The 27898-nt window shown below is 38.9% G+C and overlaps 1 protein-coding gene across 1 annotated transcript; it reads left to right on the top strand.

Moving 5' to 3' along the window:
- Positions 1-27898, top strand: LYPLAL1 (lysophospholipase like 1). Its single transcript, XM_087777154.1, has 5 exons — positions 1-155; positions 4269-4368; positions 14601-14770; positions 26895-27010; positions 27637-27898. The coding sequence occupies exons 1-5, from the start codon at positions 71-73 to the stop codon at positions 27874-27876; spliced, it is 711 nt and encodes a 236-aa protein (XP_087633280.1). The 5' UTR covers positions 1-70; the 3' UTR covers positions 27877-27898.

Below are 27898 nucleotides of genomic sequence, written 5' to 3'. Positions count from 1 at the left end.
CTCTGCGCCGGCGCGGTGGGTCGCGCCACGGGCAGGGCCAGGCCAGGCCGGGAGGAGGAGAGCAGTGGGCATGGCGGCGCCCGCCGCGCTGCAGAGGAGCGTGGTGTCCCCCGCGGGCAGGCACACCGCCTCCCTCATCTTCCTGCACGGCTCAGGTGGCTGCTTTCCCCCCCTTCTCTCCCCTGCTACCCCGCGGTGAGGCCGGGCCGCGGGGCAAGGGCTTGGTGGGCGTCGCTTCCCGCTGGGGAAGGGCGCAGCGGTGCCGCCCGTGGAAGGCCGCCCTCCGACCGCGGGGCCGGGCTGGCTGCCGCCGTCTCGCCGCCTTCTCCTGCGCGGCGGGGCCCTCCCGGGAGCGCGGCGGTGGCGGGGGGGCCAGGGTCGGCCCCCTCAGGCCGCGGCGACCCGGTGCTGCGTGAGGGGGCCTGCGGAACGGGCCGGCGGGCACGGCTGCCGCCAGGCTCGGCGGGGCTGGGAAGCGAGGAGAAGGGGTGTGAGGTGTCCCTGTCCCTGCGTCCCTGGCCTCCCCTGGGGACAGCGAGGCGCTGGCCGGCAGGGAGGAGCCTGCGTGGGCAAAGCGGTGTGCGAGTGCCTGGAGTGGGTCTGCCCTGTGGGCTTTCCCGGGACTGAGGTGGGCCCGCGGGGTGCGTTTTAGGGACGGTGCCGTTACACACCCGCCTGGCTTTCCTCACCATGAGAACCAACGCGTTCCAGAAGATATTCTCTTAATTTGTCCACTCGTAAGGGTAGCCACATGCAAAGGATGATTTTCATAATTAAAATGGCTCTTGGCGTTCTTAGGATCAGACTGAGAGCATTGCTGTCACCTTTTAAAAGCCAGTGTTAATAGACTGACTTCTCTCTGTTCAGAAGGGTTGTGGCTGTGTACAGACTGGCTTCATGGCCACCATCGGCAGAAGGTAGTTACCTGCATCGGTGACCAGTCTGAGGGCGGGAGGGGAGTGTGTGTTTTGTTGGGGTTTTTTCTTAAAGGTTATTTCTGACCTGCTAAATAACAACAACAAAGTCCACACGACTTAAACAAACAAACAAACAAAAACCAACCCCAAAAAAACAGTGATCACAGGTCTCTATTAGATCAAAGCCCTGGGAACCAATTTGAGTGAGCTGTCCACATGCATATGGCAACGTGCTCAACTCTTTCAGTGTCTTTTTCTTAGTTTTGCTTTTAGCTGATGCTTCTATTTAGTTTAACAAAGATGTACATGCTTATTAAATTCGTTTCATTTTTATAGTCTAGTTTAATTTTGCTTTTCTCAAATCCTGTGCATTAAAGAATGAAAGTGGAAGAGTTCATAAGATGCGTTCAGCTCTCTTGTTAATGCTAATGCTTTAATGCTTGAGGAAATAATTTCCTCTCATGTTGGAGGAGTAAGGGAAGATTATGGTTAGAGGTTGATTCCACATGTGGTTGAAGTACTCTACAATTTTTCATTTTTGATATGATTTTATTCATAGTGTTTGCAATGGGGAAGTACAAGAGTGCTTTTATTTGGTTTTGTTTAGGAGTTCCGCAGAATAGAATTTAAAACAGAAGTAGCCGCAGTGCCGTTGCTGTGGGCTGGCCTGTAAACCTGAATGGGTGCCTTCTGAACAGCGCTTGTGATGGAAAGCGGCAGTCAAATGGCATGAATCCATTTTTGTTCATAATGCTTGCTCCAGACAAATTATAACAAGTGGAGAATGTAAATGCAAAATGGTACAGAAAAACATTAGAAAATTCCCAGTACTGTACATCAAATTTAGGTAGAGGATCCGTTTGGTACTTCAGCTGCGAAGGCAAACAGACATAACATGAATAATAATTTTTTAGACTTAGGTTTACAACTTTGCATGTTACATGTTAAGTTTAAACTTTGCACAGAAAGAAAATTAGGAAGTTCAAGCTATATTTGAAAGGAAAATAATTCATATTTTACTTGGAGGGGGAAAAAAGATAATATTGGTGCCATTAGTCCATTTCAAGTTTGGAAATAGACTCAAAGCATAATTGTGCATCATTTGCTTCTTTTTAGTAGTGTTCAGAAGAACATATAATGCTAAAATCTAAGAAAATCCTGAAAGACAAACCTTTCAGAAGGTCGTTGGCATTTTTTTTGGTGTCACGGTCTCTTCTCGTTCTCTGTCTCCTCTGAATTCTGTTCTTACCGAATCAAAATGCATTAGCTCTGCATGCAAGTGCTCACAGTGCATGCGATAGAGTATTTGGGCCATGGGAACTCTTGACACACAGAAGGTCATAGCTAAATTTTCTTACTTAATGAGTTTTCTATGAACTTTTCATGGACAAACTAGCTTCATTAACTGTAAATTAATTTCTGCTGATCTTGGCAAAGCTTAAGAAATGTGAATAAATAATCAAAGATGCATTCTGCACCGTTCAGGACTTCATAAAGGCCTAAGTAAGTCCCAATTCTGTAAGCAATCAGGTAGTTGCTTAGGTTGACCTACCTGAGTGTTGGTCCTGTGCAAGTATTTGCAAAGCCTAGACTTCTGCTTTCTAATTGAAAAAATAGAAGTGTATAGAAAAATTTTATTCAAGCCTTCTTAAGGTATGTTGTTCATAAGTAAGGTGACAGCAACCATGAGGAAACCCTTGCATGTCAAGAGTGTCTACTAAGAATCGATGTGTTTGGACTTCAGACCATGCTGCTAACATAAGCAAAGTGCTTGTGGGAATGTGTTCTGAAGCATGCACTGAAAGATGTAGCTTTGATTTTACTGTTTAACGTAGCACAGAATAAGATTTGTGTCAGTTTTGTGACCCTATTGCTTATTTGTCACTTGGAGTATTTAGGTCAAACAGAGAGAACTTCATGGTTGTGTGACTTGTGCTAAACAGGAAAAAAAAAATGCTGGGTTTGGATCCTTTTGCCTTCCATTTTAATTCTGAAGATGCATAATTGTATGTGTAAATAAAGATGAATTAATTTTGTTTGAGTGCTAAAGCAAGAGCAAATCTTCTCCATTGGGGAGCTACAGTCATTGTAACAATAAATCAGTATGTTCATGTGACATTGTTCAGATGAACACATGTAACATGGCAGTAAGTCTGGCTTAGGGCAGTGGTATTTTTTCTTGTGCTTTGGCCATTTTATTGAGAAGAATAGAGTGAGTTTAAAGTCAAACTGACCAATTTGAGATAAAGTAATAGAGAATACTATTAACTCAGTTTAGCAGTTTGAGTTGATAATATGTTGGAGCCTCGACTTCAAGCAAGGCTAAAGTCCTACGGCATGAGTGGCAGTAGTGAAATTGCACTTTACTGGATCCCTGCCAAATTTTTAAGTTGAGTATTACTACATGTTGTGCTACTACCTACTATAAACCGTGTTCCTTGATGGACCAGTTTCGTCAAGCTTGACGCATTGTTTAACTCTTACTGGAGGCTTGTGTGTGCATGCTGTTCAGCAAGGTGGCAGTGAAGTTATAGTTGAAGATATCAGTGACAGAAAGACAAGGTCTAGAAACTGTCTGGTGTATGTATGTATATTTGTTTGAAAGGAACATGTGCTGTCTGCATAAGAATTAATCCTGTATATCTGTTCATAGCACTTCAGTCTGCAGGGGTTTTGGCTATAGGCTGAGTTGATAAGACTAGGAAAAAGCACGTTGAGAGTCAGATCTCAACTAGCTTTCAAACAGAACTGTGGGATTAAGGTTTTTGAGGAGCCTGCCAGATGTTTTAACCCAAACTCATCTCTTGAGCACTTTTACAAAACGTTGGGAGTGTTTGACTGATACTTCCCTTAAAGCCTATGTGTAATATTAGTATAATTAAATGTGAAGATCCTTTTTATTGTTCTTGACTAAGTTTTGAAGTGGGTTAATATAAAATTCTGTAGTAAAAGTAATTATCTTTTCTAAGGGGAGCAGCAGGTATTTTATCTCACTTTCTAAGATGTTCATCAGTATTTTTTGTTTATCACTGTTATCAGCAAATAAGGTAAGTTGCAAGTAAGAGGTAAGTCCTTGTCCCTGATTAGGAGGTACTTAAGCCATTGGATGTAGTAATGTGTTTATTAAACTTATGCTGTGGGACCTCTTAAGTAGCCTGTTTCTAGGAAGTTTTGAGTCCATCTTCATTGGAAAGGGGATTGAGGTTATTCTAGAAAATTCTTTTAGCATTTTTGAGGATTAACTTTGTGGTTTAGAAATCAGGTCAATCTGGTATAAATATGTTTGATACTATATAGTTTTCTTTCTAAATGCACAGAATAATTCTTGTTGTACTCTTCCATGTGATACAGGTGATACTGGCCAAGGTGCAAGAGCATGGATAAAACAAGTTTTGAATCAAGACATGGCTTTCCAACATATAAAAGTAATTTACCCAACGGCTCCTGCCAGGTATTGTTTAATATATTTTAACTGTAGGATTAAATTACTCTGTTCCAGAACTGTAAAATACACTTGTGAATATTGGTACAGACTGTCATAACACTTCCTTCTTTCTCGTGTATATGCTTTTTTGCAAAACGGGGGCTCAACAGTGCATTGCTGCCCAGGGACTGTGATTTTAAGTGGTTAAGAGACTAAATGGTTAAGACATCACAGAAGTCAGTCTCTAATTCAAATTCAGGTATTGTCCTCATAGTATCTTTCCATCTCCTTGATATAAATAGAAGATGATGCTCCAATGTGTGTTGTAATGGCATTATAGAGCCATGTTCTGGATCACAATCCTACCTCTGTTGACTCCTATAAATTAACTACTAAAATATTCTGTTGTATTTAATACCAGGTTTCAGTTCTGAAGGTGGTTGGTCTTTTTGGCAAGCAGGATATGAAAGATCTTCAGCTGCTGGGGAAAGGACTGGGAGTTTAAAATTACAGATTTCTTCTAGTTTGAATCCTGACCCAACTGTTTCAAAGAGAATTGAGTTCAACATTCGCTGCAGGCACAAATCTCATTATTAAATGGCACTGTGTTCAGTGGTAGACCAGAAATATAGATAAAAATATTTACCCTTGGGAATTTGAAAGTTAATGAGGTCAAACCTAAAGGCTAAAAGTTGGACACCTCCCTCCATATTTAGCTATCTAAAGGCATGCCCTTACATGTCAAAGATGTTTATTTTTTCTTAATACAAATTCATTTTTAAGGTGTCTGTAGCTCTAAGTTAGGAAACTGTTTCCTTGAAAGGTAATGGGGCTTAAGTTTCTTTCTGAATTTATGCGTAAGTGTGGATGAATGCTGAAAGGAAAAGGAAATTGTGACATTCTACACGGACTTTCGAGGTACAGAGTTTTGAAAGTCAGAAAAAAATTTCTTGGAGGCTATAAACAAGTATAATAGCAGATTTTGTCTGGCACTCAACTAATACATGAAAAAAAACTTTCCTTGACCGTGTATTTTTACGATCTACTTAGGCAGGAAAAGCAATTGAGAGATTGCAGTGTGAATGTACTCACTGTGTTACAGAAGAATCAAGCTGGTGAGTGAAGTCTTTGAAGCAGTGTGTTTTGGGTTAGTAGGTAGTGAATATGATTTTCTGTAAATAATGTGCTCGTTAGTTCATTGATGACAGGCTAAAGTGATGCTAGAATTATCAGTGGCACATCACACATACTGACAGGCTCCATTTCTTCCCTATCAACACAGCAGGTACTGTAGAAATGCAGGAGGTTTTGCTTCCCTATGAAATGATCTTTCTTCACATGTTATATGCAGCCAAAGCACCTCAGACCACATCTGTTAGGCCAGTGCTTCACTTTTCCATCCCACTGCACTGCTGGGCTCCAATCCTTTTCTCATTTGTTTTGGTTTTGTTGGATAACTACAGATGTAAACTGTGTAGAAATAATTAACCAGCAAGATCTCCTGACTCAAATGAGTGGCATTTATGGGGAATTTGTTTTTATCTTAAGACTTTGGGTTTCAGTACTTCAGTAAACAGATGGGAAGAAAGATAGTGTTGTAATTAAAAGATGTGAATATAGAGTTAATTCCACTCTTTTTTGGGTCGAGGTTACTCTTGTTCTACTCTAGAGCTGATAGAGGTCACGCGTGAGTTGATTCAGAAGTGTTTTTTAGCAAAACTGTGGAAAGTTGTATATTCGAAGAATAAAAAATACCCACACTGTCTTTGACTGGCAATATGAAGTACACTTGGGAATATTAGCATACAGCCCTCTGTTGCTGATAAGCACCATTAACTGACATAGTGAAATAAACCAGATGCCCTTAAGTACCATAATGTTTGCCACTGTTTGCAGCAATGCTGAAGTGAAGTTTGTGAAGATATGTGTTATTGGTTGAAACCGAAATAACAGAAGCCTGTACAGACCCATTTCATGTTGTTTTGGTATTCATGTCCAAAACACTATGCTTTTTGAAACATTTGTAATGGTTGCACTCCTTTCTTCCACAGAAAGGAAAAACAAGGCCTAGAACATCCAAGCTTGAATGACAGACATGAAAATAATATCTGCATTAGCAACTTGAATATATGATCTGATTTTATGTGTGTGTATGTATATATGTTTTGATAAGGATTCCAAATGCTTCTCACACCAATGAGGGAACTGAGCATCCCTGATAATGAGACCTATAGGTAGACAGTTACTGGTGTGCAGATATGCTGAAGAAGGTTCTGATCTTGGCTTTCATCGTGTAGAGACAGAGCATTATGCTGGTGGAAAGCTATGCTGATGTGAGTGAGAGCCTCTGTGGGTGGCACAACCTGCCCCTGCATTGTCAATTATAGGAGCAGATTGCAAAGCTTGCCAGCAGGTTTTTACACTGATGATGAAATAAAAGAAAAGCTTGAAGTTAGGCAGGACCGTAGTAGGATTGCTTGGCTAATATGCTCTTCTGGCAAAATACTGTTAATGTGGATGTAGTTCATACTCTATAAACTGTCTTTTCCAGCGTAACTTACCACATACACGTTGAATGTACTCCGTCAAAATAGTTACGCCAGTAAAAGCAGGTTTGATGATATAACTGCAATGCTAGAGGCTTTGGCAGGATAAACTGCAGGTCAGGAATACCTCTTCATGTTTTTGATGGATATAATTGTGCTGATAGATCTATAGATTTGGCCTTATGCATTCTTCACCTCTATTAAATAGAGTTCTGAAAAGCAGTGGAATTCACATTTTTTTCAACAAAACATTGAATTTTTTTTTGTGGAGGGTGGATGGGGTTTACGTTTACATCTTGTTTAGATTTTATCCCAGGCACTGAAACATACATATTTTTCATTTAGTACAACATTAGAGGTTCAGACATGTTTCAATTTTAGTCAATATGTTTGAAAATTATTTTGGAAAACCAGCCCAGCCTATAATCTAGAAGAATTGTAAAACATGTTCTCCGGCTTTGTTAGCATTGATTTCGGCAAACCTTCCGTTGGAAGTTTTGGGAAAATGGAGAGGATAAAAAATGGAGAGGATACTTCCATTCTATGGGTAAAAGCAATAGAATGTTACTGAACTATATTTTAGAAGATTGTTTTTTACTATTCTCTATAGGTCTCTGAAAAGTTACACTTCTTAAAAAAGGCTTACTTTTCTTTAATCATTTTTATAATGTGCAGGGTCTGTGTAGAGAATGATCACCAGATGTCCCCTGGACAGGTAAAGTGTTTGCAGCATTTTGTCACACTCATCCCCCATCACTTTGGAAAGCCCTATGAGTCTCATATTTGTTTGTTTCCTGAGCAAATATAACAGAATGTAGATAGTGCAATTTACTATTAAAAAAGAAAAACTTGCAAAATTTCTAAGTAAAATGCTTATGGTAAAAAGCATGCTTAGATAAAAAAGGGAAAACTGTGGATTTGAAGCCTCAGCGTGATGTAGTGAGAGTAGTGGCACCTGAGTTTGGAATATGTTTGAAAATTAAATGCATGTAACTGGGGCATGCAAATTTTGCTTTACAAATGAAAATTTTTAGACATTGCTTAGAGAAGTTCTGGTTTTTCTCTGTAATGTAGGCAACTGGGATACTTAAAAATGAGTCGAGAACTTGTTTTAATAGGTTGTTCTTTTAACTTTATCTGGCTTTCTTTCAAGATCAGTGCTTCTGTGCATAGATGAAACTTGTTACACGCAACAGAATTCTATTTCCTTTCCCTTGTAATGCTAATGTATATCTTTAATTAAAAAAAAGAATCTCAAATTGTAGCCCTAGCAGCTGATGCAATCCCTAAAGCCACGTCTACAGTAATAAAGGAAAGGGTTTCCTTTTTCCTTTTTTATTTGGGTCAGGATGGCTACAGCTTTAAATACTGTTTCAGCTGCTACAACTGTGACTTAAACATTAGGTTTCTATTGAGTTTCTAAATCAGAACTGAATACCACCCAATTTAACTTTTTTTTTTAATAGAAAGTGATAGTTTAAATTGGCACTGCAGGAGCTAACGTGGTAAAGTTAAAACCATTTAGGCTCCACTTGTTTTAATAAGTATGCCTTACCTTCTATAATTCCCTTAAAAATCTAGGTCAAAGATTCTTTGCGTTGTCTAGCATTCCATTCTGACAGTCCTTCTCTTTTGCAAGTCAGAAAGTAAACTATAAATACTTCTTGGGCTATTTTGTGGATCTCTGACATTCACTCAACATACCTTTCTATGTCCAATAAGTCTCTATGCAGACTTTGTTGTCTGGTTTTTTTTGTTTTGTTTTTATCCCCCCCCCATTTTTCCCTGATTTCCCCTGTCTCTAGGTATGTGTCTGGTAAGGACTGCTCAGTATTATATGGCCTGGTACTCCATCCTTTCACCTAAGTTCACATCTTTGCTCGGCTCATGGGTGGAAATGAGTTTCATCTCATCGTAGTCCCCATTTGGCTATATCACAAAACCACCAGACAGTTTGGCACCGTTCAGCTACACTGGCAGTCTCTACTTGTGAGAGGCCTGGGATTGGAAAAGCAGCAGGGGTACTGCAGGTCAGACTTGAGATGGATTGGCGGAGCTGTGAGGGGAGCGTGCACAGTGCCTATCATACTATGTTTGGCTCAAGCAAATGTTATTAATCCTTCACTTTTGTAAGCCCTAACCTCATTCATAAATTTAACACAAAGAAGTCTTTTTAGAGGTGGAAGTTTGAGGGACAAATGGAAAGGGTTTTGGTTGGCATCATGGGGTGGTTCTTTCATCTCCTTCTGTAAGTAGAAATTTAACATATTCTGCATAATAATGATGGAAGCATGCTTGGATAAACTTAATATTTTCCTTTTATTTCTCCTCTTGCATTAGGTGGGGAAAACATATGGATATGTATACGTGCAGTGCTTACATCATATATTAAATACCACGTGGAATGCAATAAATACTTGTCAGAGGTACTTCAGTCATGCTTCGGGAAAACAAAGTAGAACATGATGGCAATAATCTTGGATTTCTAATCCCTTTAACTGCATCACACTCTTAGACATCCTTCCTCTTGTTTTCCGTCACTCAACCTTTTTCCAATACAGAAGAGACAGTGGTTTTTATATGGCCCTTCCAGCAAACAGTTATGGGATTCTAAGTTATGTGTCATTCCGTGCTCTTGCTTTACAGCCGTTTCAGCGGGTTCTGTGCTTAGCTCATGTCATTCATCCATCCTCAGTGTTGTTTGCCACCAGCTTGTGAAAGATACCACTCTGAACCCAAGCGTGTCTTTCAAACCCTGTAATGGAGAATGATTCAGATTGGACCCTGGTTTGCCTCTTGCCATTTTCTTTCAGTGAACTTATAAAGCAGCAACTATTAGCTGCTTGCTGAGGAACTGGCAGTGTCTAGAAAAGGTCACTGGCAGGTCTAAAAATGGTCTTCTCAACCATAACATTATTGCCATTTCTCTGATTAGTACAAATCCCCACAATTTACACCCACCCCCCAAAACAAAACAAACAGTCACTCAGAATTTGACCTGCTGAATTTTATGTCAGTTTCTATTGCAACTTCCTTTGTCTTGAATGAATAAGATTTGTCCGAAGTACCAAAAGCTGTCAATGTAGTATTCCTTTAGGTAACTATCCTGTACTGGCTCAGTTAGCTCTCCTTTCAGGCAGTATACATCCAGAACAACTCTATCAAAAGCATTTGCATGTGGGTGAGTGACCAGGCACAGCCTGTTCTGTGGAACAGACAAAATTGCTCCTCATGGAGATCACTCTTGCCTGCCTTATTTTTGTCTGGCAGTGTGCTCTGTAGATTTTCTTGAAGGGATGCATGGACTCCAAAAGACAACATTACAATGTCTTGTGATTCTGTGCCTCCCAACTGAGAGGCGATGGGTTTGGGAAAGAAGCAACAGTGAGGATTTCAAAAATTTTGATCTTTCTTTCTTTATTTGAATCTTGAAGCCTAACTTCAGTATAAATTCCCAGTTCTGTCTGACATCTCAGGAAGTTCTGTCTGGAACTTAAAGAAAGCTGTAAGCCATCACCAGTGGTCTGGGTTTTATGTGACTGCATTAGCAGGGTGATCATAGTACCGAGTGTGAAGGCAGCAATACGGTTGTGCATCAGGAGGAGGAGTTGGGGGAAGAATATTTACTACTTATCAACGTGCTGTCTGCTACTCTTATGTTTCTTCTTTAAAGTAGCCAGTAGTGCTGGCTTGTCTTTTAACTTAAAATGTTGGACAGGGACAGTGATTTACTGGATAACGAAGAAAAACACCTGTAGTTTTATGTGCATTGCTGTGCTAATAGCATTGTTTTGGAGATAGGATTTGGCATGTTTTTAGATCTGAATTTGAACCTTGTATAGCATCATTCAGTTGCTCTCCACTTCTGTTCACTTAATATAATTTCAAACTATTTAGGACAATTCTAAATGTGATTAAGAAGGTCTAGAGTATATAATCCATGCTCCAGGAAGGTGGAAAAAGATGGTGTTACTGCTTCCTGCTTTCATTATATTTTCATCGTTAGTACATAACTTACGTTAGCAGAAGCTAACCTTTGTTTGTGAAAACTTGAATCATAGAATCATTTAGGTTGGAAAAGACCTTTAAGATCATCAAGTCCAGATGTTAACCTAGCATGAGCTGTATTAATGTTCACCTAGAATGATCTGTATTACTTTGAAACTTTGCAGTGAAATCAACAGTGAGACTTACCTCTACCTGAATACATATTTAAAAGATTGAAAGGATGATAAATACTTACAGAGATATTACAGGACATATTTTCCTTTTAAGACATTCACATATTAGATGAGTAGGATATTCTTGAAGCTGCAATCTCATGCAAGAAGTGTATGTGTGAGAGAACAATTGTAGATGAGTGCACACCATTAAAAAATAAGACCTATAAAGTAATCAGAAAACATGGTCTAGAGTGATTTGAGGATGTTGGGAAGCATTTTAAAGATTCTTTTCCTCACGGTGCCTGCAGTTTCTTCAATGCTGTTTGATATTAGCCATGTCTCCTTTACATCTTCTTTTCTCTTTATTTTTAAATGTTAAGAGTTAGTTCAATTCGTAGGAAGTTGTGTTTCAAATGTCTCTTATAAATGAGTACAAGTTTGGAAGTTGGATATACCCAGAGAGAGGGTTCTTGATTCTTGTTTTCTTAATGGATTTGAATCTTGTGTGTGTTCCAGAGCAAGCAAAACAAAACCACACATCCTCTTTAAAACAACAACAAACAACCCCACACAACTTGGAGCTATATATTTTCATTCCAAGTTTCAACGGTACATGTTTTAGAGACATGGGGCTTTATTTTTCATATCATTTAAAAAAGAGAATAAAGAAAGTGAGGCACAGAGGGGGAAAAAATCATTGGGACTAATGTTACAAGTTTTGATTAAACTTAGGAAAGCAAAAAATTCAAACTTGAAGCTGACCATTTGGTCTGACACTGTCGTTAACTGACCATGCTGATCTTACCAGATGGAGTTTTCACTCCACTCTGTATTTCTTTGCTTTTGTGTATTTCAGTCCAGCCTCTTGTGTCACTGTAATATAGGGATTTTTTAATTTTTTTTTTTATTTTGTGGTTTAATTGTATGAAAAAATTTTGTTCTGTATTCTTGGAGCTGTACAGATGGTTCCATGCCAAACATATTTGTTTACCGTGGTAATGTCTGAGTTGTAGTGTGCCAGCTAATAAAGGGATTTATTTAAGGAACAAGGTGAATGACTAAAACAGATGTGCCAGTTGGGTGAACCATTAAAAGAATCTTATTTCTCAGCTTTATGTAAAGGTTATTTTTAACGCATTTCTGAAAAATCAAAAGTGTTTGCAAGGATGTTTTTGAGACAGCTGAAAGCATCTCATCTGTTTGCTTGGGGGTGTTTTCCTGTGGGCTTAAGACACGTTAATCTTTCATCTATCTTATTGAAGAATTTGCAAAGATAGCAGGTAAAAGTCCTGAGTTTTGACATCTGATCAAGTATTATAATCTCATCATGGATTTTGTCCTGTTTAAAAATTGTATGTTTCTGTCTTTCGGTTGTGGGGAAACCTGTTTTAATGTTTCTGTAATGTAAGTGTAAATTTCTGTAATGTAATACAAATACGTATCTTCATGCCACGGAAATCCTGGGTCAACCTGCTGTAATAATACTAAAACCTTACATATCTTTTCTCCCAGAAATAAAAGGTACTCTGGTTTTACTGGAAAATGAAGCACTCTGGCTGCTAAGCATTTAACCAGGATTGATGTAAAAGTGTTTGAGAGAGAAGCTAAAACCATGAATTAAATGCTGTTTGCCCAAGCGCTTAGTCTGTTGTACATCACATTGTCCACGTGTCTTCCAGAAACTCCACCGATTCAGCGGTTTTTGGTATTTTTGACTGGAATGTCTCATCTTAGAAACTGACTTTGGTGAACTAGAGATTTGTAATCTTGTTTCTTAGGTATTGATCAATTCATTTGGGAATAATCCTGGAGACAGTGGTAATACTAAAGTTAAAAAAAAAAAAAACAACCAAACAAAAAAAAGCAAAAGCATGTTAATAACATTTTTTAAACTTAGCTTTAGCTTGTTGGGTGTACAAAGTATTTCACTGAATTTCCTTTAATTTAGGAATTACCTTTTTTTAATAGACAAGTAAGGGCTAACTTGAAAAAAAAAAAAAAACAAACATTAATTGTGGAGCTTAAGTGTATGGTTTGTTTTGAATTAAATGAGGGGCTACTTAAGGCACACACTGTACTAAACTTGACCACATACTTGTATGTCATTTTGAATAACAGTAGATTGTTGTGGTTTTTAGGTACTCGTTTCTGAAGCTGTGCCCAAAAAGATGGAACAGTGTAGTCTGTCTGTACCTATCTGTTGCTGTTTGCCTCTTTCTTTATATTTGGTTTACCAGCTTTAAAGTCATGAACTTTATTTCATGTTCATGGCACCAGGCAGAAGAAAATCTGTGTTTTTCTCATTTTTGAGTTGTGCGACTGAGTAATGCAACCGGTATACTGCTTCTTGTACACTCGTACTAGTGGCAGTATTTCTGGTTTAAAAATAGTGATTTACATATGTGAAGCATTCCTGGTATTAATAAAGGCAGAATTTGTTCCTTCATTAAGAATAATTGAAATAGTGGCTTTCTTATTTTAGGTTAGTTGTGTTTTTCTTTAATCCTAGTACTGAAAAAAATCCAGAGAGAGCACAGAAGACAGTGTTAGTATTTTCAGTGGGTTCCCATCCAGACAAATTCATCAAAGACTGTCTGTTTGTAGGCAATGATTGTAATATGATCTGAGCTCATCTGAGCTTAACTAAAAATGAAAAATGTCCACCCTGATTAAACATTGCAATTAAGGATTTTAGGGGGCTTGGTTTTGAGATGAAGCATCGATTTCAAAGCGGTATGTTTGGTATTAAATTGTAGAGCCATTGCAAGGCAGTTAGATCACCTTTCTTGGGATTTCAGGGCTCTATTCATCTTCTTTATTTAAAAACAAAGAAAAGGCTGCTTTGGATTGTAGCTTCCTTGATTATCTGAGATTTGGGCAGCATGTTAAAGCACTTAAAATACTAATCTGACAACACAGTATTACGGGGCGGGGTGGTATCATGATGTCTCTTAATTTGTGTCTGTGCATCAATCCAGTAAGCAACATGGCATTTCTTTCACTTATCTTTATGAGATATCTGACCCATTAAGGTGAGGATGGCTGTATTTATTTCAGAAAAAGAAAAATTGACAGAAGGAAGACACCTTTGTAAATACCTAGAAGTTCATGATACCCACCTCCTGTCGATTTCAACAAGAATAAGACAACTGAACCCCATAAAGTTAGCTCCTGCAAAGCTGTCTTGTTTAGCAGTTACTTCAGTTTGTCCTCTTCCAAGGTAGATTTCAACCCGAACTTTGTTTAGGATTAAGAACCTTTTGACAGGGTTAGGATTTAAAATGTTTAGCTGACTTGATCAACCTTGACATTGAACTGACGGAAACTTGCATTTGAGACAGCTTCCAAATGCGCTCTTTGTTCTTGAAGGACAGTGTTTTGAATGCAAGGAAATGCAATGTGACTGGATGTGAATTGAGTTAGACCTGAAAGAGGTTCCTTCTCTCCTTTGCTGGAGAGAAACTGAATTGGTTTTGTTTATCAGGTATGCTGAAGGCTTTTGATCTTATGTTTGGTTAATCATTTGTTTTCTTTCCTTCCACCACTGCAGGCCATATACACCTATGAAAGGAACCTTTTCCACTGTGTGGTTTGACAGGTATAAGATCTCTAATGATTGTCCAGAACACATTGAAAGTATTGATTCTATGTGCCGGGGACTTACAGACTTAATCAACGATGAGATAAAAAACGGCATTGCAAAAAATAGGATACTAATAGGTAAGAAAGACTTACTTTTAATGTGTTTATTTTAATGCTTTTTAATTGTTAAGAGATCATCTACTTTGAATTTACTCCATCCTGAAAGTTCGTGAGAATGCCTTGCAACTGCTGAACAGCCCCTTCAGCAGCCAATCCTCAAGAATATGGAATTGTTATTTAAACCTGTATTGGGTGGGGAATGTGGCTAACTGCAAGCAGGCTCCTCAAAAATGTAACCTAAAACTGTTTTTATTGTAAATAATCATTTGTAATCATTATTTAAAATACAGGGCAGGTAGTGATTTACTCTAAAAAGTATGTATTTTTACTATTTCCTTTTAGCCCTTTTCAAGGAATGAAGAGCATACTTTCCCAAAATTACTTGTGTTTTGGAGAGTGGAGATGTAGCATATAAATAATCATGAGCTTCTCCTTAGTGCTCTAATCATTTTGGATTAATTCTTGGGGAAGAAATTTGCATGTTACATGTCACCAAAGATTAACACTTGATAACAAATTAAGTATTAGCTGTCATAGTTCATATGTGTCTGTCTTCCTGGTCCTCTTAATTCCCAGAAATTTCTAGTAACTTTCACAGTACTTCTGTGAAACAGATGGTGGGATTTTGAGGCACAGGAGTTGAGGGAATGCAGTAGCCTGTGTCAGAGAGGGAATGAGAATTCACGAGGCCTTGGCTCCCTGTCCCATCCCTAGACCACAAACTATTTCAGGTTGAGGAAAAAACTCTTAATGTGGGAACTTAGAAATTTATGGCCAACTGAGTCATGCCATCAAAATCCTGTGTGTTGGAGGCACTGCCATTCAGCCTACATGTTTTCTTGGTCCAGCCCTATGTTGCTCTTTGAAGGCCTCTGTTTACTTTCCCTTTCTGGCTCATTGCCCTGGCTGCAGAATGCATTGTTTTGGATGGCTGTCAGCACAGCCTCTTTTGATCTGTCTTTCCTGTGCTATACCTGCTGGCTTGGAAACAGCTGAAGAAGCACAGGTGCTTTTCTGTAGTGTGAGCTGGGAGGTGTTCTGTGTACAGATCCAACTTGCTACTAACCTTTTCTCTTTTCTCTGTAGCCTTCAGAATTAGATCTAGTGAGACTGCAGAGTATGAAAGTTGTTTTACAAGTCATAAGCAGAGTAAGGAAGTTGGTATGTACCAATTGTTTCAGCCTGTAGATTCTTTGGAAGTCCCCATCTGTGTATTTGCATTCCTCATCTGTAAATCAGAAATAATTATACTTATTTTGTCACTCTGAGAGCTTTGGATTTCAGGCTTTGAGAGTAAGGCACTGTTTCCTTGCCTCTGTGACAGGGACTACATGCGTACCTTCTCACAGTTGGATCTAATATTCGTGTAACAAACAAAATAAGGCAGCCCTGAATTAGGTCCACCCAAAGGCAGAAGGGGACCCATCTAGATGCATAAGAAATTTGCTAGTGGAAAACGAATTGTGTCACTTGTGGCAGCGCAAGATTGAGTGCTTTTCCATGAGGACTTTGTGCCTTGTCTGCACTGGTTTTGATGATTAACCAGTGTGTGATGCAGTGCAGAATGAAGCTTAGTGATCCTGTAAGGTTTCTGTGCATAAAGGTTGGGTTTAGTATCAGTCTGAGTCAGCCTAATGTGATATTCTTAGTTGTTTTAGACAGGACTTTGTGCAAATAATTGCCCATCTTCTGGCATTGTCTCTTACAGGAAATCAGAAATTCTGTAAAGGCACCTGGCAGCTTTATAATGTTTTTGATCAAAAGAGACTACGAGGCCAGGGTTTGGTTACGAAGATGTAGTCAGTACGTCTGCACCAAACTGTAGCCTCCACTGTAAAAGTAGAATTGGGTGGCCTGAAATATTTCTGAGTTAGGGAAAGATTGGTGTGCCAGAGGTAGTGAATGATACGGTCATTTGCTTATAATGTCGAAGAACTAAATCATGTCAGGTCTTGTTAAATTTCTCTTTGAAAAAGTCAGGAACATCCATCTGGCACAAGAAGAGGAGGCTTGAGGTAACAAGTAGGGAGCCGACGGTGGATTTGTGAGTGCTGCTGCAATAGAGTTGGAGGAGGCGGCCTTCTTGAGGTGAAGGGAAAGACTATTAGAGCAGAGGAAACCATGGTGAAATGTTGCTATGAATATTTCCCCAGTGCATTCAGTGAGGTGGTATCGTGTTGGAGATCTGTAATAGGAATACTGGTATGTATCTTATTATAGAAATCAGAAAAAAAAAAGTTGAGAGAAGAGACTGGAGGACTCAGGAGTTTGTGGAGAGCAGTGGGGGCCTTTTCGGGTAGGTCACAGAATCCAAGAGAGCAGAGCAGTTGCATGAAGAGGGAGTTACATGGAATGAGATGGTTGTTAAAGAGTTAAAGAAACTGGGTTGTGGGACTGTCTATTTTGTAATGAGTGGGAGTTTTAATGAGTGGAAAGAAAACAAAATGAATATGAGGAGGGTAACAAGATTGAAGGTTATGGTTTTATATGGAATAGCGGACTAGAAATTACAGGGTGAGGATGAGTGTCAGATATTGTTAGATGAGGGCAAGCAAGGTGTTAGGCGAGCAGGAAGGTGGGTAGCTGCTGACAGCTCAGAGGTGTGGGATAAGAAGGCAAGATCTGAAGGAGCACTGTGCAAAGGAGAGAGAGTGGGAAGAGAGGGGAAGCAGGAGCAGGCGCTCAAGCAGTGGAAAATGAGAAGCCCAGCACCTGGTGTTCTGGGGGATGATTCTCCTTCTGGAGCCATTCAGACTTTCCACAAGGCTCAAGATTGTGGGTACAGTAAGATCATTTGTTCTGAAAGAAATTATAGTCTGTGCTGTTTGTTTCAGTGGCAGTTAGCTCTGAAATCCACAAGTGGCTGCTTGTAGGGCAGGACTCTAAAGCTGGGGGTGGAGTCCAGGTTGTGCAATGCCACTCCTCTTTTTCTATATCAAGGAAAATATCGGTGCAGCCTTGTTTTTAACAGCTGCTCTATGAATCTACTTCTAAAGAATCAAATTACTTAATTCACTGGAGGTAAATAAAGTCTCATTATTAAAACCTCCATGTCAATTTAGTGTAACAACCAGCACACAGTAGTACATGGCTGATCTACCCATTCCTATTTCCTGACAGTTTCATGGTTTGCTTTCCTACTAATAACAGAAGTCTTTTGAAGGAAGTAGACTTCTGGTTCATTAAGGTTTGTTTCCCCTTGACCTTGAAGGAGGAAAGTAGGGAGACTGACTGCGGTATATAATTATTCAAAAATAATTATATCATCCCCAGAATTTGATAGTGGAAGTCACTCTTTAGCCAAACATTCCTGTTGAGTTACTCTTGCTGGTCTTCCTGGCTAAAGCACTTGCAAATAATACTTTAAGTAGGTTTATATTGACTTTGGAGATAAAAGAGGATGATAAAATTAGTCAAATTCTGACACTTGGAGCTTTGATAGTATCCCTTCTTAAAAACTGCATGTATTTCTTCTTTATAAATGCCTGAATTCATTGCTAAATTAGCTAAACAAGCAAATAACCACAGTTTGAAATGTGGGACAGTAATTTCTTTTTCTCTTTAAAGCTGAGTTGGTTTTTCAGGTGGTGGTGGTTTTGTTTTGTTTTCTTGTGTTTGTTTTTTAACTGGTTCCATAGTGATAGTGCACTGTAAAATAACTCCACTTAGGTGGAAATTGTCAAAGATTTCAACAATCTTATTCAAGAATATGTTAGAAGCTCTTGAAAGAAATGGCCACTTCACTTCTGGAGCATTCTGATAGTGCTCACTTTAGTCAACTACACTTCAGTGAAAGGCAGTCTTTTTGTTCTCTCTTTTGGTTCTTAATTTAGTGCTACTTTCCTACTTTTACAGGTCACTTTTTGTGTAGTGCAGAAATGCTGATCCAAGCACATTGGTCTCTGCCACCTGTAGTCACTTGTGTAAGCAGCCAGTGAAAATAAACTTTGCATAACAGTCCTGTAGATTTGACTGTATGCCAAAACACATGCATGATTCCTGACCCCTTGTACTGTAACAATAACACAAGACACACAGCCACTTTTTGTTTACTGCTAGGCTTCTTACATAGCTACTGAACCATGGTGGAACTAACATGAAAGCTCTGTGCTTCTTGTAAATATTAGCATTTCCATCTCTCTCAGTGTGTGTGAGAATGGGATGGGGAGGAAATATCTTGGCTTTGACATCCCAGAGAGAGGATTTTGTAAATATGGGAAGATAAAAAAAATCAACACTGAATCATTAAAACATTGGGCAAACTACTTCACCTACAGTGTTGGTATTTTATGTCTTTGGCTTCTAAGCCTTTTGCTGTCACTCATCCTATCTTGTATCTTCTGTCTTTATTAGGAAAACACTGTCTTTCATTTAGAGGCACTTACTACCTTGCTCTCACAGAGTAAATTCATGGTGTTATATTGCCATTTGTCACTGCAAGTCAGTTGAGATTTCTCTTTCTCTACCACCCATTACATGGCTTTGTGGTTTATCTAAATTATGCCTGTGAGATGCTGGGCTCAAAGCAGTACTGTTAGTCCATCTCCCCCATAATACCAGCAAACATTTCATTAATTTTCAGTGTGTCAGTGTAAATTTGCCTTGCATTTGTACTTAGGGGAAAACATTTGCTCCTCTTGTTTGTTTGCACCTGAACTGGCCATTGATTTTTCTTTTGGATCTCTACTACTCTTTTTACTTCCTGATGTGCAAGCAATAGGCATTAACAAATAAGTGTTTGTTTCCTTCATAAATCATTGAGTAGGAGGTACAGATGCTAATAACTTTAACCAGAGAGCAGGATCCACCACTTGTCACTTTGTTTCCAATCTCTCAATGGTGTCTGTATTAATGAATCTAGAAATGAGGGTCTTTGAAAGGTGGCACATTCTCAGTTTCAGTCTGCATGGTGAATGACAGGCTTAGCAAATGCTAGTGAAGATTAGGAGTAAATAAGGCTCGCAGCAGTAAGACTAAAAATAATTCAATCATGATATAGTCATCACATATTATCATCAGATAATGGCTTTGGGAAGAAAAGAATTATAAAATGAATCGAATTCTGATCTTTTCAGCCTGAATAGAAACTCTATTGAAAACATACGCTTACTCATCTTTACTAAATGCCTGAATTCAGCGCAAAATTAAACGGATGGATGGGCTTTTAGAATGCTTGAGAGTCATGTGTAGGCATGTCACAGGGTGCACATTAACTTGTACTTTCTTCACAGTTGTGCCTACAGGATCGTAGAAGAGCGAGGCTTAACAACATTTGCTAATCCATCTTCATGTGTCGGTGCAGGTTCAGCTCTCTTTAGAGAAATCCTTACCATTGCTTTTCTGACTTGTTCTAAAAGATCTTCATTAATGGAAGGTTCACAGCTTTCCAAGGCAACCTGTTCCTGTGCTTCGCTATTCTTCACTTTAGAGAACCTGTTTTCTAGTTTCTTTTCTGTGATTCAGTGTAAAATCACGAATACCATGAGCATAAAGAATAGGTTATTCTCTTCCTTTTTCCATGTTGTGCGGTTATGCTGACTGTAAAAATGACAGGTAAGTGTTGAGGAGGACAGCACAGCCCTGCTGCAGAAACAACCAAGAAAACACACTAGGTAAATAAAGCAAGCCATAGATGTGATAGAGTAGCATCTTAGGAAAAACTGATTTGAGACTTTTCATGGATTTTATATTCCTTCTAGTGCAAAAAAAATATGATTTCTTAGGTACACATGTTGGGTTCCCCTCTACTACCCATGTCAGTTGAAAATAAAACCATAACTGGTTCTGGTTTTACTGCGAGTTGATACATTAGAAACTATTGTACACTTGTTTTTACAAGAAAGTGGTAAAACTTGTACCACTTCAATATGCATTTCAAAATGTGTTTTGGCTGGTGAGAAAGTTGGATAGCAAATTGCTTCATGTTCCTAACAAGAGGAAGTGGCAGAGCCAGTCAAGGGAAGTTGCCTTTGTTCCTGTAAAGACTCTTAGTTACTGAGTAACAAACAGAATAAAAAGGCTATCAAAGGTGGAAACCATTCATTGCAGTTCTGCTAGTGTGTCAGGTTAGTGTTTAGTGAAGTTTCATGAGTAGATTAAAAGGAGAAAATCGCTTCTGTGAGGAAATTCACTTGAGACAAAGTACATGTTTGAGCACTTACACAGGAGCAGTGTTCAGGGAGTTCTGTGGAGAAGGGAATTTGCTGTTCCACTGGCATTTGTACTCTTTGCTGATATTCATATATGAACACTATTAAATGTATATAATACTTCCATTCATAGATGAAAAAGGAAGTATCAAAACAGAAAGTCAGCTTCTTTGCAGATGATGTGTAGAACAAGGTCTGGCTGTTACCATTAGTAAAAGGTAAATCACAGAAAGTCCGTAGGGAGATCGGAAAGTAAACTGGAATGTAGCTTTAGGGAAAAATTCCTGATAAGAAACCGATTGAAGTAACTCTAAGTTGAAATATCTAAAGAAAGGAGAAATTGAGAATGAAAAATTCTGGGAGGATGGAAAGAAAATGAGGCAAGAGTATGTAATGTATTGTGATGATAACAGAACAGGCAAAGACGATTTCTAACTGTGCTAGTGTAGCCTTACACAGCATAAGAGTATTTCTCTCCTTGCGCTGTGCTGGCACAGGCACTCTGTGCTGTAGCATTCATCTCTTGCCACTTCGTTACCAAAGCTGTACTGACAAATTTGAAGAAACACAGGGAAGATGAAGAACAACTACTAGAGAGAAACTAGTGAAGAAATATTGCTTAAAATCAACACCCCACCCCTACACCCAAGTCTGAATCCTTATCTCCTCAAAGTCTGGGGCTTAGCTTCTCTTCTGCTTTTGGTTCTGTGCTGTCATGAAGCAGTTTCTACCTCTGCCACTCAGATTCATGTGAGAAGAGCTCAAGGTCTGTCTCTGCAAGGAGCAGAAGATCTGTACTCAAGGCAGATGGCAGAATTCATGCACTAAATGTGATTAATAACTAAAATTTGTTTCCTACAGCTGTGTTTTCTAGTGTGGAAAATGGCTTTGGTCACGTTTTAAAATTATACTGGAAAGACCAGAAAAGTGATCTGGTTTGTTGTTTCCTAGGTCCATAGTCATTATGTATAACAAATTGACTAAGGTATTTTACAGTCAGATCTATATAACTTGGGAGGCAATCAGCAATGTCAAACCTGTGTTTGTTAGAGGTGTGTTTTCTGTAAAGAAGAATGAAAACCTAAAGAGCTTTCTGAACTGAGGAATAGGTCATTGCAGGCATGGAAGTGGAGCATGGGGGAGAAGGCAGAGTTTTTAGCATTCCCTCATGTATGTAGGACACGAGAGAGACTAAATAAAGAAACCTTTGTGCTAGATAATAAAGTTAGTCACTTTCTGAGATACAAACCCAAACATTGTTAGACAAAATACAAAGAAATGAATAAAGCTGATGTTTGACAGTAGGTAAATATTTGGTTTCCTGAACTCCATATAATGTTGAAATGTCATCATGGACCAGATTATCCTTTCAGACAGATACAAATGAAGAGCAAATTAATATAAATTAAGATCTTTAGCAGAAGTGAGCTCAAGGTTTCATACAAACACTTTGATGTTTAAAAGGCTCCTAAGGCCATTTACAAGCTCTGGAAGGAACGTTTTATCACTGAAAAAATGGCAGCTGTGATGAGGGTTTCTATTTTATTCAAGCAGGAATAAATTACATATAAGGAATTCAGTCTCTGTTCAGTCTGTGTTACATCATCATGTGGCTGGGATTACCTTAACATAGTTACAGATGATATTCCAGCAAAGAATGTTTTGGGTTTTGTAAAGCATTGCATGGGAGTTTCCTTCTAATTCAAATTCTTTGATTTGGAAGTGTGACGATCCTGTGATTTCACCAGATCTTTCTCAACTAGGAAAGCAAGTTACAAGCAGCTTTCTTCTTACTGCAAAGGGGTATTGCCTAGAAACCAGCACTACACAGAAGCAGATTTGAGGTCATAAATGCATACTTGAGTGAAGTTTCTTTGCAACTGAAAGTGCTTTATTTAATTGAGTCTGGTTTTTTTATGTGCTTACCTTTTAGCCTGTGAATAAACCTCCTCTGTAAGGCAGGAAAGTTAATGCAAATAGTTAATGCTTTTCTGCACTGGTATCCTGAGCATTGTAGAGCAAACACATTAGAGCATTAATCACAGATCTCTTTAAAATTAGATACAAGAGCAGCCCTGAGGAGAAGGACTTGAGGGTGTTGGTTGATGAGAAACTCAATGTGACCTGGCAATGTGCGCTTGCAGCCCAGAAGGCCAACCATATCGTGGGCCGCATCAAAAGAAGCGTGGCCAGCAGGTCGAGGGAGGTGATTCTCCCCTGCTGCTGTGCTCTCGTGAGACCTCACCTGGAGTACTGCGTTCAACTCTTGGGGCCCCCAACATAAGAAGGACATGGACCTGTTTGGAGCAAGTCCAGAGGAGGGCCACGAAGATGATCAGTGGGCTGGAGCACCTTTCCCATGAGGAGAGGCTGAGAGAGTGGGGGTTGTTCAGCCTGGAGAAGAGAAGGCTCCAGGGAAACTTTATAGCAGCTTTCCAAACCTTATAGCAGCTTTCCAGTACCTGAAGAGGCCTTACAAGAAAGCTGGAGATGGACTTTTTACAAGGGCACATAGTGATAGGACAAGGGGTAATGGCTTTAAACTGAAAGAGGGTAGATTTAGGTTAGATATAAGGAAGAAATTCTTCTCTATGAGGGTGGTGAGGCACTGGAACAGGTTGCCCAGAGAAGTTGTGGATGCCCCATCCCTGGAAGTGTTCAAGGCCAGGTTGGATGGGGCTCTGAGCAACCTGCTCTTGTGGAAGGTGTCTCTGGCCATGGCAGGGGGATTGGAACCAGATGATCTTTAAGGTCCCTTCCAACCCAAACCATTCTGTGATAAGGGGAAAAATGGAAAATGAATGTACTTTTTGTGTGACAGCTGTTGGCAAATTCTGAATCTGTGTACACCCTTTGTACTTCTTGGAAATAGATTGGTCTCAAGCGAAGGGCTTGCCATGTTCTGCTCGTCTAAGGTTGAAATGTTGTGATGTCATTTTTGATCTTGATTAACACTCATGACACAATCTGCTTAGCAATGCTGTGACGTTTATGTAATCTTTATGCTGAGATCATTGGTGTACATAAGCTTACTTGTACTTTTTTTTGTTTTGCTTACGTTCTGACTATCACTTCATACATTTGTTTTGTGTAATATCTGTACCTGCCTCTTATTTTTCCTTAATCCAAAACTTGAATTCTTATAAAAGTTCTTGACTGAGCATATCTTTTATGTGCTATATCAAATTTACACTTACACTGAAATACTTCTTGTAATCAAAAAAAATTGTCTCAAACTACAAATGCTTATTCAAATTTTTGTTTCTGAAGCATTTACTATATGGCATTTACTCAGAGATTGTTGTGGTATCGAATGATAAACTTCAGGTTTTCCCCTGGAAAACCAAATTCAAAGAACTAGTCCTTTGTATTACATTTTCTCGTAGTAGTATGAGCCACATAAAAGAACCATTACCTAATATTCTTCTAAACAGAAGGTGACTGCATTGTCAAAGACTGCTGGTGAGTAATTGCAGATAGTGTTGCCAAATTCTGACTAACTGGGTACAAAATTTTAGATTAAATCATTTACAAACTAGTAATGAGTTTTCAATGCAGCTTTTTTCCTTGTATTCTAAAATACTTAAAATGGACTTCATTTTATATGTGGACAAAGTATACCTGTATTTATTTGTAAGCAAATGCAAAATGGTCTCTTAGAGTATAAGTGCTACTTTTTGGGTTTGGGGGTGACAGCATCATTCAGAATGATCAAAAGGAAATGAAGAAGTCAATGATCAGATTCCACAGCAGAGAATAAAGGAAAGTTCAGCATAACATGTTGTTGTTTGCATTGTAACTTTGCGTAGCTGTTTTATATACTTTCTCAGAAGGCTGTGTTTTTCTTTCTATGTGAATGTGGGGTCAGTGGTGTTGAATTTTTTGATTACTGTGACACTTGTGCAATATATTTTTTATTTTTTTCATTGAAGAATTCTTTTACATGTGATGAGAATGTGTCTGGTAGGAAATAGTGATGCAGATGAAAGGCTTGCAGTAGTATTTTCAGTATTTTTATTTTTTGTGAAGACAAGTTTATGCAAAATTTCAGGTGGTGTGAGCTGTGTGAGTTTTTAAGGCGTGCTCTGAACTTGTTTACCCACATTCATTCCTACTTTTCCTCAACTACCTTTGTTTTTGAACTGCCACTGGGCACTTAGACATACTACATTTAACTTTGAACTGGTTAAAGATTGATTCTAGGGTAAATAGCAGGTCCTGGCTTTATTTACCAGAGATAAACATCAGGGTATTATCAGCCCCCTGGGTGCCTAGCTAGGGGATCCCAGGTATATCTCCTAGTTTGAGGATAGAGCTCTCCTAATTCAATTAAGGACTGTGTTTGAAAAAGGAAAGCAAGACTCCAGTCTTTGACGTTGTGTGGTCTTGCTCTTCCTCACTAAGATCCAAGTTCTGTAAGTCAGGAACCTGCAGTTACCACTTTTGGCCGTGATTGTCTTAAGATTATAAGGTGACAGTAAGTAGAAAGAAGAATCAGAAATTCAGTAGAAATTCTGATCAGAAATTTGTCAGAAATCAAAAAATAATGTGTGGGAGAAAGAAAGGAAACACTTCATGTCTGGATTACTCTAGTGTTTTCAGGAAAATTTCCTACACAAATCCAGCCAAATCTTCCAGTCATAACATGGGATGGAGTGTGAGCTAGAAAGGCCTCAGACCTGCTGGGACTTGCAGATAAACATGCTGGAGGAGGATTCCCCATTAGAAACAGTCTCACTGTGACCCATCTAATAGTTACAAAGTGCAGCTGAGTTTGCGTGCGCCAGAAATTTTCTGTGTGGTCCCAGGATCCAGTGAAGTACCAAAGTTGCAGGGTGTCATTGGGCTCAGTTTCGGTGCTGCAGGGGCACTGCTTCCTACCTGGGTTTTGTTTAGCACCCGTGTCGAACTTCTGTGTAGCACAGAAGTCAGCCCCAGAGGGCTTACATAGCCCTTGCAAAAGAGCCATTCCCATTCTGAAGTCTCATTTTAATCTCTTCAGAAAGATAAGTTTAATGGTTTGGTATTTTGTCTAGTATTTTTGCATTTCTTCTTCAGTCCCTAATTTCATGTCCCTTGTGTGAAAAGGTCTGGGCTCAGAATTTTGCAACTAATTAACATCAGTTAACTACCTGGCACAAACCAATTGTATCACCAGTACCCTGGATGCTGTCCTAATCTTTCAGCTGGTTGCTGTCTCTGTGCTAGAAGAGATTTCAGCAGCCAGTCATTCTTCATGCTAGTCATTATCTGGATGCAGGCAATATAATAGCTTATGTACTGTGTCCTTGTGAAGTAATGTGGTAGTCTGGATTTCTTTCCTAATGAACAAGCATTTGTCATGTGAAAATCATCCCTGAGGAATTACCTCGCGTATGGAATTAGCACAGCTGAAGAGATGTATGGAACACAGGATCTCTGAATTAAAGGCCTTTGGTTAGAGCTCAGGTGGGGTACATTGCAATTTTTCCCTATTTATTATATATCCTAAGGTGTAACAACAAAAAAAACCTCAACCTCTGTGTACTAGTCTAATGCGCTGAATGTTCATTGATGTACAATAGCGATACAGATCTTTCATGTGTGAATGCTACTGGCCTAAGGGAAAAATAATTTGAATACAAAAGCAATGAGAATTATCTGTTCACAGAGTTTTGCTTTGTTAGCATCAGAGAATACATGGCCAGAGTGTTCGGCTACCTGGTAGGGACCATACATGAATGGCTTCTAAAGTAATGGTATTTTGGCTTTTTTTTTTACTTTATTTTTTTTATTTTTTCTCTCTCAGTAATGAATCTTGCAGTACTTTAGCTATGCAACTTCTTAATTGAATCATGCTTTGATTTACGATCATTTTAACCTTTATGTTACTGAAGCTGTTTTTTGATTGCATCGTGTATAAAAGAAACAAGTCTGGAGATAAAAATAAATTGGACGCTGGGTTACAAAGATATATAGCAAAATGAATCTTTGTTTCTTTTGTTGCATCTTAGGAGGCTTTTCAATGGGAGGTGGAATGGCAATGCATTTAGCATATAGGTTTCATCAAGATCTGGCAGGAGTATTTGCTTTGTCTAGTTTTCTCAATAAAGACTCTGCTGTTTACCAGGTGAGTGTGTGGTAGAATTTACAGAAAAACTGCTTAGCTAAAAGAAAAACATGATAATTAAAATTGAGTATAGCATCTTTATTCATCTGAGACAATTGATTAATATTCTGAACTTATGACGTTTCCTGGAAATAGATAAGCAGAGTATTAGGGAAGTGAGGCTTTAAAGCTGTCCTTACATGATGTTTTGTTTCTTTTTTGCATAGACAGTACAATTATTTTATTTAAAGTAGGTCAATGTAGAAGACAGATTAATGAATGAAATGCTTTGCAAGTTGTCCTTAGTTGTTAGAGAGTCCATGTAAGTGTAACTATTCTTTGAAAATTTGTGATGAATTATAATACTCGTGGGCTCCATCTGCCGTCATGAATTTTTTCTGTATCTCTTACTTAGAGAGCGATATAGACCTTAAAGTAAACACTATCATTTGTCAAGAGTTAGCACATTGGAATTTGAAGTGCAGGTTTTTTCAATATTTCCTTGTTTGCTTTTGTAGAGATAGTACAATATGACCACTAAAACACAGGTTAATAAATGAAATGCTGTGTAAATTGTCACCATGTAATCGTAACTATTCTTTTAAATTTTTTAGTGATGTGTCTGACAGTGTTTCTTCTCCATTTAGGCTTTGAAAAGAAATGAAACTGTTCTTCCAGAATTATTTCAGTGTCATGGAACTGCTGATGAACTAGTTCTCTACTCATGGGGTGAAGAGACCAACAAGATGTTAAAGTCACTGGGAGTATCAACATCACTTCATACTTTTCCAAACCTTAATCATGAGTTAAGCAGGACTGAAATAGAAAAACTAAAAACCTGGATTTTAGAGAAATTACCTGTGGAAGGAGCAAAGACAAACAAATAAAAGAAGATGCAGCTTTCATGTA

This window comes from Nipponia nippon, unplaced genomic scaffold (genome assembly GCF_047370975.1).
Source record: "Nipponia nippon isolate SJK-2023a ecotype South Korea unplaced genomic scaffold, ASM4737097v1 scaffold_4, whole genome shotgun sequence".
In the NCBI taxonomy this organism is placed as follows: domain Eukaryota; kingdom Metazoa; phylum Chordata; class Aves; order Pelecaniformes; family Threskiornithidae; genus Nipponia; species Nipponia nippon.
The sequence above is the reverse complement of the archived record's forward strand: the minus strand, read 5'-3'. Positions and strand labels throughout refer to the sequence as shown.

Coding starts and splice junctions, on each gene's coding strand:
- LYPLAL1 (XM_087777154.1), top strand. CDS start 71: ATGGCGGCGCCCGCCGCGCTGCAGAGGAGCGTGGTGTCCCCCGCGGGC. Junction 156..4,268: donor CATCTTCCTGCACGGCTCAG/GTGGCTGCTTTC, acceptor CATGTGATACAG/GTGATACTGGCCAAGGTGCA. Junction 14,771..26,894: donor AAAAAATAGGATACTAATAG/GTAAGAAAGACT, acceptor GTTGCATCTTAG/GAGGCTTTTCAATGGGAGGT.